General features: G+C 39.4%; 1 protein-coding gene across 1 annotated transcript in view; it reads right to left on the reverse strand.

Moving 5' to 3' along the window:
- LOC105446915 (hydroxyacid oxidase 1-like) overlaps positions 1 to 6,189 on the reverse strand; it is a 28,375-nt gene extending 22,186 nt beyond the window's left edge. Inside the window, exon 1 of the mRNA XM_030995375.1 lies at positions 5,997 to 6,189. Within this exon, the coding sequence (XP_030851235.1) occupies positions 5,997 to 6,133 (137 nt within the window). The 5' untranslated portion in view covers positions 6,134 to 6,189. The remainder of the gene's footprint in view (positions 1 to 5,996) is intronic.
- Between the last annotated feature and the right edge of the window lie 7,176 nt (positions 6,190 to 13,365).

Below are 13,365 nucleotides of genomic sequence, written 5' to 3' on the forward strand. Positions count from 1 at the left end.
GAGCAAATGTCGGCGGAGCAACTGTTGGCGGAGCAATTGTCGGCGGAGCAAATGTCACCGGAGCAATTGTCGCGTTTTGCGGAGCAATTGTCGGCGGAGCAATTGTCAGCGGAGCAAATTTCGGCGGAGCAATTGTCGGCGGAGCAAATGTCGGCGGAGCAACTGTCGTTCGAGGAGCATTTGTCACCGGAGCAATTGTCGCGTTTTGCGGAGCAATTGTCGGCGGAGCAATTTCCGGCGGAGCAAATGTCGGCGGAGCAATTGTCGGCGGAGCAATTGTCAGCGGAGCAAATGTCGGCGGAGCAAATGTCGGCGGAGCAAATGTCGGCGGAGCAATTGTCGGCGGAGCAAATGTCGCGGAGCAAATGTCGCGGAGCAATTGTCGCGTTTGCGGAGTAAATGTCGGCGGAGCAATCGTCGGCGGAGCATGTGTCGGGTTACCACTAGCTATCATCTTCATTCCCTGATTACAATACTGTACGCGTGTATATACTTATTTGTTCTTCCAGTGCTCCAGAAAATCCTTTTCTCTTTACTTCCGATTCTCTACTTCTCTCTCCTATTTTAAATAAAATCCACCACTTAACTCTGTTGCTCTCTTCAATAGACCAGTTCACGGTTAGCACATTACTGCAATGACCCTGAATATCCACAGATCTTCAAAACATGAAGAGGTCCCACTTTGTACATTGTGAAATAATCATTCCTACAGCGATGAAGGTGCTATATAACATAGCCTTTGTTTTCCCCTTTGAAAGAATACTTCCACCTGTGTATCATGGATTGCACTGAATGTGCAAGAATGAATAACGATTACATAACTTTCATGAGCACGTATCCAGTATTTCGTCTCCGTGTATTTCACAATTTGTTCTGCAATGACCTTGATCTGCTCATGCTCAGACTGCAACCGTGAACTCGCTTATATCTATACCACATTATCTTTGTTGACTTAACTTTTTGACTTGTTTTCAATTAGGTCAAGCACGTGACTCTCGTTAACTGGGTGCTAGCCAAGCATTTCCTTTACAACAAAGAAACGTGATCTTTCCGGAAACACGTTTTTATCATCGTGCACTATTTTTTTCCTTGAGAACCTTAAGGACATTGTATTCCATGATAATGATTTTAACGCTAACAGTCTTTTATACCCGTTATAAATGCAATTTTATCAATGCAATCTTATCATGCATCTTTTACATTCAATTTACGTTTTCTTATTGTTGCGATGTGATTATATATATATATATATATATTGTGACTGCCACTCATGTTTTAATAAACCTTGAATTTATGCCATTATCATGTTGGTAGCAGGGGCGTACGCAGGAGGGGGGGTTTGGGGGTTCAACCCCCCCCCCCCCCCCTTGGTATTTTTATGTGTGTAAACCCCCCTAAAAAAACCTAAAACCCCCCTCCCTTTGTTTTTTTTTGTTTTTTTTTAATTATTTAAAAAAAATAAAAATAAAATAAATTATACCCACGGCTAACCTAAAAAAGGTGACCTTACCCCCCCCCCCCCCCCCCCCAACGATGAAAAATGTCAAATTTTGAAATTTCGAGACCAAAAAAAAAAATGTGTCCGCTTTTCAAACAAAATCCACCACTTTATTTTTTTGCTCTCTTCAATATCTATGCCACAATATCTTTGTTGACTTAACTTTTTGACTTGTTTTCAATGAGGTCAAGTTCGCGACCCTCGTTTACTGGGTGCTAGCCGAGCATTTCCTTTACAACAAAGAAACCTGATCTTTCCGGAAACACGTTTTTATCACGTGCACTATTTTTTTCCTTGAGAACCTTAAGGACATTGTATTCCATGATAATGATTTTAACGCTAACAGTCTTTTATACCCGTTATAAATGCAATTTTATCAATGCAATCTTACCATGCATCTTTTACATTCAATTTACGTTTTCTTATTGTTACGATGTGATTATATATATATATATATATGTATATATATATATATATATTGTGACTGCCACTCATGTTTTAATAAACCTTGAATTTATGCCATTATCATGTTGGTAGCAGGGGCGTACGCAGGAGGGGGGGTTTGGGGGTTCAACCCCCCCCCCCCTTGGTATTTTTATGTGTGTAAACCCCCCTAAAAAAAACCTAAAACCCCCCTCCCTTTGTTTTTTTGTTTTTGTTTTTAATTATTTAAATAAAAATAAAAATATTAAATTATACCCACGGCTAACCTAAAAAAAGTGACCTTACCCCCCCCCCCCCCCCCAACGATGAAAAATGTCAAATTTTGAAATTTCGAGACCAAAAAAAAAAATGTGTCCGCTTTGGTAAACTTTAAGGACACATTTCTCACAACCCTTAGCTTCAAATTGGGGTCGGTTTGGTAATTTGCCGGAGGTATTAAAATTTAAATTCAAACTATAAATGTTTAAAAAGGGGTACAAAGAGCAATAATTATGTACCGGTAATATTGAAATATGTTTACGTTTGAAGTTTTGAACACATGCCAAAGGTGAACAATAAAAGTCGATGACACAGACCATCAAGAGGTATTCAAATATATTCATGTATGAAGTCCATCCTTAAAAGAACGAGTTACAATACACGCCGTGTAAGGGTTTAGTGAATATATATTTCAGAGTAAATTGGCCAACGAAAGAGAAGTTCATTTTTGCCCAAATATCGGCTTTCAGTGTTGTTTATATACGCCAGTGACAGAAGAGGGCGAGAGAGACGTGAGGCGTTTTTTGCTTTGTTCCTTTTGATGCATTGTATGAATTACAAGACATTTTTTGTCTCGTGATTTCTTTTGTCGAAATGTAAATGAATACAAGTAGACAACCATGCTTTACAGTGGCGTAATGAGCAAACAAATTTGGGGGGCGGCTGGTTAAAAATCTGCATCACAACTAGGTGGCATAACGGGCAAAAGTGAGATTTAAAACAAAACAGGAAATCTTGTCATTTCAGCAACATTCGTAAAACACTGGTATCGAATTAGAATTAAACCATGTTTTAATTTTACTTGGGGGGAACTAACCCCGGAACTAACTATATATTGCGTCACACTTGCTGTATGTAGGCAATGAGTTGTAAGAGCTGGAGTCCCAACTGGCGACAAATTATTTCAAGCAGCTGCCGTTTTCTAAGGTTGCACAATAGAATATACAGGTATAATGTTACCTTCGATGTCAGAGGTTCGAAGCCGCCAACATCATTGGAAAGCGAGTAGTAATTTTTTCACAAAGAAATATCGTTAATGTTTTATTTTTTATTTAAACTAACTAAATCAAACAGATGATAAAATATGAATACAAAACATAACTGTGTCAACATTGTATAATAGCCGTTTTTATTTGTGAAAAACCTGATATTTGACACTTTTCCGATTATTTCCGGCTAACGAAATAGTGAATTTGATCAAGTACAGTTCTTTGTGATGTCAGATTAGTGCCCAAACATGCTCAGTCGAGTAATTTTGATTAATATATCAGGAATTTTGCTCCATTTCCTTTCGCTTGCCTCCTATAAAGTTAAGCACTGTGTACTGCTCGTATGAACAGACGAGTGGTAGCAAAAGTAATTATCATTACAAAAGCATATTTCCCTTTGAAAGTGGCCCGTTAGTTTGCAGCTAGGCAGGAATCTTTTGTCTACATATCTGCATAAAGATCCAGTTAAGCACATGCCTGATATATTTTCTCCTGGCGGCATCGCAGATAGTACAAAGGGAATGAGCTTATATGACTCCATCTCTTAAAACTCCTTGCTGAAGGCCATTTCCGTGATGCAATCAAAATAAAGGCATAAATCTCTGTGAATGCTATAGACCGGTTTAGTAACATATTCTAATTCATGGATGTTTCTTTCTGGCGGCCTAGCGACGAGTTATACCATAAACCCGTTATTCATGAATCATAAATGACTATACTTGGAATCCAACCTACATACCTTAATTGTTGGTATGTCGGGCAAGCCTAGGACAAGCTTCCAGGTTGTTAAGATCAATCTTTGTTTAAAAGTATACATGCAATCTGAATATGCTAACCAGTCTGTTCGTATTACGACTATTGAAATGTGATATTATATAACAGGTGAATGTAATATCTCGTTGCTATCAGTGAACTTGTATAAATTCGAATACATTTTGAAAATGGTTTATTGATTCCTTCACGAGCACTGATGTGTGATGGCAATGGACATGGGTGTCGATACTTACGTAATACCTATTCATCAGGGGGGATGAATGAATAGATCATCCCCCCCCCCCCCTGATGAATAGGTATCAGTTACGGATCGACACCCATGGCAATGGACCATTTTCGCAATACATTCAAATGTACACACGATTGCCTAGCAACGGAATTTATCGTTCACCTGTAAGTAAAGTTCAAAAGTCAGAATGTGAATTCCAATACATCATGCAGCTAGATGTATGCGAGTTTTCATTCTGATGTAAGTAGATTTAATCGTAACAGCTAGTGAATGAAATAATTTGTAACGAGGCACATTAAATTATGCATTAAATTATTGATTATATTAGCATGATAAGTAATGACCTTCAATTCGTAAAAAGCGAATGTTTATCACAAGGCACAAGGGGGGGGGGCTTGGGGGCGCGTGCCCCCCCCCCCCAATAAAATTCAACCATGACTTATTTTCAATTCCATACAAGTGATTTATAAATGTTCGTGATATCACATGATTTTCAACAAAATGCGCGTTTCTCCATTTCTGTTCCAAACTAACACATTCCCAAATAGCCAGGAAGAGCATCTGTTTTTTATAGTCAATAATGGGCCTTAGTGGCCACTAACAGTAACACTAGTAGAAAATTCCTTTCCAGAAGCTATAATGCAACAAGCACTGCCGGGAGAAAATCATGCTATCCACCACTCGGGCTGTGCATGCACAGATATGCGCACGAACGTTCCATACGTACATTTATTTATTTATTTATTTCATCTCATTCAGATTTAAAAAAAATTGGTCTTCCATAAGGCCATGTCTCATTACCAATACACACAATATACAAGTCATGTAACACTACACGTGTACCGTTAAGGGGCCGAGTGGGGAAACTAAATTCAGACAAGGATTAAAGGTAGAGAACGGTACAACGAATCGTCTGCTTTCTTTAATACTTTAATGAAACGGCAAAGCTTCCGCGCTTCGCGCGGGAGGGGGGTCAACTGAATTCAGACTAGGATTAAATTCAAGAACGGTACAACGAATCGTCTTCTTTCTCTAATAATTTAATGAGACGTGAAAGCTTCTGCGCTACGCGCGGGATGGCGGAAAATGATTTTAGACAAGGATTAAGAGTAATAATTAAGTGAAACGTCAAAGCTTCCACGCTTTGCGCGGAAGGGGGGAATCTGAATTCAGACAAGGACACGATACAACGAATAGTCTTATTTCTCTAATAATTTATTGAAACGTGAAAGCTTCCGGGCTTCGCGCGGGATGGGCGAAAATTAATTCGGGCAAGGATTAAGAGTAATACTTTAATTGAACGTCAAAGCTTCCGCGCATAACGCGGGACATTAATGCGCCAAATATGGTTCTCAAATTGCCAAAGATCCCTACTCTTGGAAGGGGTAGGAGAAAGCAATTTTACGTCATGTTACTCCAGGAAGTGCCTGAAAATGCATCTAATGTGGTTTTAAAATTTCAAATGCTTCCTACTCTGGGAGGGGGGTCAGGACCGCCTCCCAGACCCACCCCCGCTTGGTCGCTTCGCTCACTCGCCGCTAAAGCCCCGCTCGGTCGCTTCATCGTTTTACATATATTTCACCCCCATTTTGTGCCCACCCCGTAAGAAAATTCCTGGATCCGGCACTGATGCCCATACCTTTTGAACTTCGGGGGCTCCGCCCCTAGTCCCCCGCCAGGCCTTTGTCCCTAGACTCCAATTTGAAAAAAAACGCTCAGCGGGGCCTGCATGTAAGAGTGGGGTGATGCGGATTTTTTTTTTTGTCAAACGTTTTTGCTCATTACGCCACTGCCCATTTCTAACCTTTTGAAAGCGGCGACGCTGTCAGCATATGTCTGATAATCCTCGCCAGGTATATCGTAATAGTCCCAGTAGTTGGCTTGCATTCCTTTCTTGGCATTAACTTGGTACTCCCGAATGTTCTTTGGTCTTCCCGCCATGTTTGCTTCACACTGGTTACCGCTAAATCTGATGTGAAAACCACGGCTATAAGGCATGCGCGTGTTGAGGTCTTAAAGTGTAACATGGTCTTAATGTGTAACACGACTCCCTAGCTCCTGGAAAAATAGTCCCTGTGTTGAACATGCGTACGTGGAGCTCGCAGACGCACTTTGTACTTTGAAACCTAGCTAGCTAGCACATCAAACAGCTGCATTACTATCCTGGCCAGTGTATTAGAAACTCTTTTTAGGCCTACGTTTGTCAAGAGACGAGGACCCTTTTCTCTTTCTATATAATTCCTTTTTTTTATAATGACTTGTTTTCGTTTTTCACACTCAGGCAAATTTACAGGTCCTATTATCTTAGGATCTGTGTTTTTCCTACTTTTTCCTTGCTTGTCAGTACCTCGCATCCTTACTGAAGTCATTCCCTGGGCCCTGCTTATTATTCCTACTTTTATCTATAATCTTTTTTTGACGCAAACCAATTCTCTTCCATCCCCTTCGTCTTCTTATCAATTTTATACCTTATATAGCAAAGATTTCGTTATATCACTGCTCTGCACAGCACTTGAAACACCGTCCTTTGCCATTTGCATTTTGTTTCATTCTTTCTACCTAATATTCTTCTCTTAATCTGTTTGCTGTACGTTTGCATTATCAGGTACTCCCAAATGTATGCATTTTGCTTGAACATCTACTTAATTGTCAGCGCTCACAAGGCATTAACATTTGTTTATCTTGGAGCACTGGCCAGTTCTGTTTAAAATATATTCATATTTCTTTATGTATGTTTTAATGTATACTGATGTTTTTTGTATTCAGAACTGAAAATGAATAAAAGAAATAAAATAAAAAGAATAGTTTCCCTTCTTCTGTCGTCTTCCTTTCATTCATATTATTTCTTTTCCTTTCATTTCATTTTTTCTTTAATAAAACATTTCATGTTTCTTTTTTTTCGTAGTTCGTTTTTCCCATATTCTTTATTTCTTCCATTAATTTTTTTTTTATAATTATGTGTCTTCGTTTTTATTTAACTCTTTTTACTTTCTTTCTATTCTTCCTTTTCTTTTCTATCTCATTTTCCCTCCTATATTGGCAACGTTTTGTGTATGGGATAAACAAAAAATACCTACTCATGGAACTACTCTGATCGGTCTTTATTCCCCTCTTTTTTAAGATGTTGAATTATTGCTGCCAACTAGCTAGTTAGCCCAATTTAAGCCTCGGTCACAAATGCCATTACGAACGATTTTCAGACAATGGAAATTCGAGAAGACAATGGAAAAACAGGGAGATTCGTACGAAATTATCGTTCGTACGAACCATTTTGTGACCGTAGCATAAGCGAGAGCGAGCATATTACACATTACAATCATGTATAGCTAGCTAGCTACAGCTGTGCGTACGCGCCGCGCGCACGCAGCGACTATTTTTTCAGGAGCTAGGGAGTCGTGTTACATTTTAAGACCATGTTACACTTTAAAGGTATTACAAAGTTTTGGGAAATTTTGAAAAATGGGTGGATAGTGATTCTTTACAATTTTAATATATTTGGATGCCCCTGTGGATGTATTAAAAACACCAGAAATTTTAACCCCTAAAACACTTCTACTTTCGAGAAAAATTGAATATAAAGATTTACCGGTGCTCCCGGTAAATTTTGATAAATTTCAAATAGCTCCTACGGCCGTTCAATGGTAGCTGCGACCATGAAAATCTCAGAGTATGTAGTTGTGGTATATAATTTCCGAACGAGAATAGCTAATCAGTCAATTTTAGTCAATACACATTGTTTTATAGCTTAATTAATATCTTGACCTTGAGAGGGAGCTATTCAACATAAAGAGTTTATTATTTACAATTTCATAACTTTAGAGTCGATTTCGACCGCGACAACGATCACTGAATATTATAGGATCGTATATGCTTTCAATATGTTCATTTGAACCAAATTCATGACCCCATACCAAAACTTTGTATTACCTTTAAGACCTCAACATGCGCGCCCCAACGGAATGATCCAAATAATCCAAATTTCAGAGATAATATCTGCACATTGGGCAGATACCTGTCATTCGTACGAAACTGTTAAACCACATCGACTGAACATGACAGTGCTGTAAACTATTGTAACAAATCAGTGTTTTAGTATTGGACGAAGGTTAAGCATTTTCTGTTGTACGAGCATGCGCTATAGCAATATGGTGCATCGTTGATTTAGCAATTACCAAACTGAAGGAAAATGAGCATAAATTACATATTTTGATCATGTTGGTGCAATTATCATGTTTCTTTTAGGGATATTACTTGTATAGTAGTGATCTAATCAGGAATAAGGGGTTATACTGAAGATTATATGTGAAGATTTTATGGGATTAGTAGAAATGTTGTGTTGAAGTGTTGTTTTACTAACGAGGACATAATTGTTCTTTTATACGGTTATGTATAGGGAAATTTTTAGGATGGTCAGGATTGTGTGATTAGAACTTTCCACTGCACTGTATTCGATACAGGCCAGCCTCACCGAGGCCGGCCTGGCCTTATAGTTGGCGCTGGCCTTAAGCTTAGTCTTTAGTTAAGTCTTACATCAAGTCTACACTTGTACATGTGTTGATCGAGTTTACCCTGAATGCTGGTTGGTTCGCATTAAAGGAATTTGATATGCAACTCATGATTGGTCCGTAGTTAGACAATGAGATCGAGAATCAGTGACAGGAGTTGACAAAGCATGATTGATTGATTGATTGATTGCTCGAAGGATGTTCAATTGACTGTTGCTGTGCACAACGATTGGGGTGACCGATTGCAGTCGAAGGATGCATGATTATTAAATACGCCCTGTGACGTGAGCAGTGAAAGAACTCCAGCCATCAAGCTACGGGCATATATTTTGTCCAAACGGACGGAGAGCGCCTGGCCGACACGGGGCATCCTGACAAATATTCCATGTCAAGCCAAGGTGGCAGAATCCTGTCCGCTACACATGGTGGCAGCGGTGGGATAGCTGATGGTGTGGAGTGGTCGAGCTGACGGAGCTGGGGGACCATAGGCAGTAAGTCTGACGGCGTCACAAGCTGGTAGAGCTGACGGAGCTGGGGGACGACAGGCAGTAAGACTGACGACGTCACAGCTGGTTGAGCTGGGGGACGACGGGCAGTAGGTCTGACGATGTCACAAGCTGGTAGAGCTGACGGAGCTGGGGGACGACGGGCAGAAGGCCTGACGGCGTCACAAGCTGGTAGAGCTGACGGAGCTGGGGGACGACGAAGGGCAGTAGGTCGGACGGCGTCACAGCTGGTCGAGCTGATAAAGCTTGGGGGCGACGTGCAGTGAGACTGCCGCGTCACAGCTGGTCGAGCTGAAGGAGCTTGGGGACAACGGGCAGTAAGACTGACTGCGTCACAGCTGGTCGAGCTGACGGAGCTTGGGGACGACGGGAGGTAGCATTGACGGTGTTGCAGCTGATCGAGCTGACGGAAGTGTAGAACGACAATGGAGAGAAAGAACAATGAGCCCAGGGGTGCCTAGAAGGACAGGAAACGAACTAACTCTTGAACAGTTGAACACTTTTGCGAGCCATTTTGAACTGTCAGAAAAGACTTGGATTTTAGTTTTGATATGTTTTGATAACATGTTATGATTTGTTGTTGTTGCATAAGTTAGAGATAAGTTAGCTTGGGGACCAAGCTTGGGAGGGAAGGGAATCGTGTAACAAATCAGTGTTTTAGTATTGGACGAAGGTTAAGCATTTTCTGTTGTACGAGCATGCGCTATAGCAATATGGTGCATCGTTGATTTAGCAATTACCAAACTGAAGGAAAATGAGCATAAATTACATATTTTGATCATGTTGGTGCAATTATCATGTTTCTTTTAGGGATATTACTTGTATAGTAGTGATCTAATCAGGAATAAGGGGTTATACTGAAGATTATATGTGAAGATTTTATGGGATTAGTAGAAATGTTGTGTTGAAGTGTTGTTTTACTAACGAGAACATAATTGTTCTTTTATACGGTTATGTATAGGGAAATTTTTAGGATGGTCAGGATTGTGTGATTAGGACTTTCCACTGCACTGTATCCGGTACAGGCCAGCCTCACCGAGGCCGGCCTGGCCTTATAGTTGGCGCTGGCCTTAAGCTTAGTCTTTAGTTAAGTCATACATCAAGTCTACACTTGTACATGTGTTGATCGAGTTTACCCTGAATGCTGGTTGGTTCGCATTAAAGGAATTTGATATGCAACTCATGATTGGTCCGTAGTTAGACAATGAGATCGAGAATCAGTGACAGGAGTTGACAAAGCATGGTGATTGATTGATTGATTGCTCGAAGGATGTTCAATTGACTGTTGCTGTGCACAACGATTGGGGTGACCGATTGCAGTCGAAGGATGCATGATTATTAAATACGCCCTGTGACGTGAGCAGTGAAAGAACTCCAGCCATCAAGCTACGGGCATATATTTTGTCCAAACGAACGACGGGGAGCGCCAGGCCAGACACGGGCATCCTGACAAATACTCCGTGTCAAGCCAAGGTGGCGAATCGTGTCCGTTACACTATATTCGTGGCCGGCGGTATATTTTATGATAAACAGGCGGGTCGAAGTTGTTTTTTTTTAATACCCACGTAGGACGCCATCTAGTGCTAGACAAGTTTTCAAAATATCGTGTAAAATTTTACCCGACACATACATGCATGTTCTCTTTTTTTCTCCAAATATTTGGTAAATTTCTCCCAACCATTGTACTTCTTCTCTACAGAAGCACATATTTTTTTTTGCTCAACGGGGGGGGGGGGGGGGGGTAGTGAGCCACCCCCTAGATCCGCCACTGGTAGTAAGACAGCCCGAGAGAATGGGAATGTACCGTGATGATAGGTTAAGCGAACCAACTTCGCAATGACATTGTTGGGAATCTCAAGAACGCCAATTCTCTTGAGTCCAACATCACCAGCCAGGAAAGGAAGGCACTCAAAGATCTGACCAACAAGGAAATTACCATACTTCCCGTGGACAAAGGAAGGGCTTCTGCTCCGTTGGACACAGAAGATCACAAGAACAAGGTTGGTGATATGCTTATATAGTGACACAAAAATATTTGTTTAAAGGCTCTAGAAAAAGATTCCATGGCATCTGGGGTAATGCATGGCATCCATGCTAAAATAATGGCAAAACTACTATGAATTAAATAGGGCTGGATTATTATTTTGTTTACTAAAGTTTTTTTTCCTCTTAAAATCTGAAAGAAGGTAAACATTCATGGTTTTTAATTTCATGATCAAATATGTTTCATATCTGATAAAGAAGTTTCAAATGATATAAATTTCTTTATGAGTTTGAAGTAATAACATGTTTATAATATACATTTCAAAGTTGGATAGTACATAACGAAAATATGTGGTTATAAAAAAAATCCTATATTTTTAACATACCATAAATCTGCCCATTTTTCATGATTAAACAAATAATTAGGTGATACGTAACGAAGTCTACGTATCACCTATTGATTTCGTCAAGATTTTTAGGTGATACGTACGTAGACGTATCACCTTTTGATTTCGTCAAGATTTTCTTTATCAGGTGGGCTGTATATAATACAGACCACCTTATGTTTTCGTTAAAATTGCCTTTATTTCTTTATTTTATTTCTAACCACTTTTTTGTTAACAAGATAACTTTAAAATGGCTCAATCAAATGCGTTGAAATTTGACACACATATGAATAGGCATATGGACAAATCACGGTAAGGTTTTTAACCTTGACCTTAACTGATGACGTTATCTAGGCGCCATTTTGTGAAATTTTCTGAAAATCAACTCATGATCATATCTTCATAACCAAAAGGTATTTCTCATTCATATTTATCATGATCAAGGTCAATATCAGTCCGGTCAATTTCAGGTCAAAAAACGCGCGCGTGCGCGTACGTCCGCGCGTCAGTGCGCGCGCAAAATTTTTAAATGCTCAAAATCGTCTCAAATTTATTTTGCATACGTTTCAGGTCATTTTAAGCATTTTATAAAAAATCGCGCGTACGAGCATGCGCGCGCGTTTTCGCGCGTAACACCATTACAAAACATAGAATCGCCATTTTTTTTTCTTTCATGATATTTCTCATATTTTTTCAAGGAATTTGATACCATGTTTATCTCTTTATGACCATTATTAACAAGATGAGCGTAAATTCAAGATAAATGTCAGTGCGCGCGAGCTCTTTTAATACATAGCATATATGGGCAAAAACATGCCTATACAAAATCCGTTATAGCTCTTTGGAATGCACCGGGATCCTCAATTTTTTTTCATATTTAGATAGAGTATGAGTCGGAAATATGATTCCATGTCTCATTTGGCCATTAAGTGTATCGTGACATCATTACAATGGCCTTGGAACTCAAAATACGAATTTGCATATTATGACGTCAGCATATTTATGTAAAATTGATTGTATCTCTGTAAATATTGATCAATTTTCTTCAAAATTTCGATATGTTGTAGCTGAGACAATTCTCTACAAGCGCAGTAATAATTTTTTTTCATTTTGATGACGTCATCATAGTGAAAATTTTGATTAAAGGCCTCATGTCAAAAACTTCATAATTTGCGTGTTATGCCTATAGAAGGTGAATTTAGTTCACGTTATGAATCTACATGATATTGTTTTTTAAGAATTTGTAAGCAGTATGTCGCTTATTTTCCTCTATTTTGTCTCAAATTTTAGTTGACCAGCCCACCTATACTTGTTCCAAACAAGTATTATATGTCTAGTTATTTTTATTATTCTGCCATGAATTTGTTCGCAAGATATCTCAAGAATGAATTAAGCCATAATCATGAAACTTGCCATGATGATAGGTCTTAGTCTAACTCAGAACTGCGTGATTTTTCAAAGACTCAAAGTTATCGTGACGTCATCCAGGCGCCATTTTGTGAAAATCAACTTATGATCATAACGTCATAACGAAAAGTAATTTCTCATTCATATTTATCATGATTAAGATCAATATCCGTCCGGACAATTTCAGGTCAATGCATGCGCGCAAAAATGCGCGTACGCCTAGATGTGCGCGTTTACGCGCGCTTAAATTTTTAAATTGCTCAAAATCGTCTTAAATTTTTTTTGCATACGTTTTAGGCCATTATAAGCATTTCATAAAAAATCGCGCAAAACACGCAATTTTTTGCGCGTTTTCGTTCGTCACGGCCGAACGAAAAATAATTCCC

Source organism: Strongylocentrotus purpuratus, unplaced genomic scaffold (assembly GCF_000002235.5).
Source record: "Strongylocentrotus purpuratus isolate Spur 01 unplaced genomic scaffold, Spur_5.0 spur5_scaffold_21, whole genome shotgun sequence".
Lineage (NCBI taxonomy): Eukaryota > Metazoa > Echinodermata > Echinoidea > Camarodonta > Strongylocentrotidae > Strongylocentrotus > Strongylocentrotus purpuratus.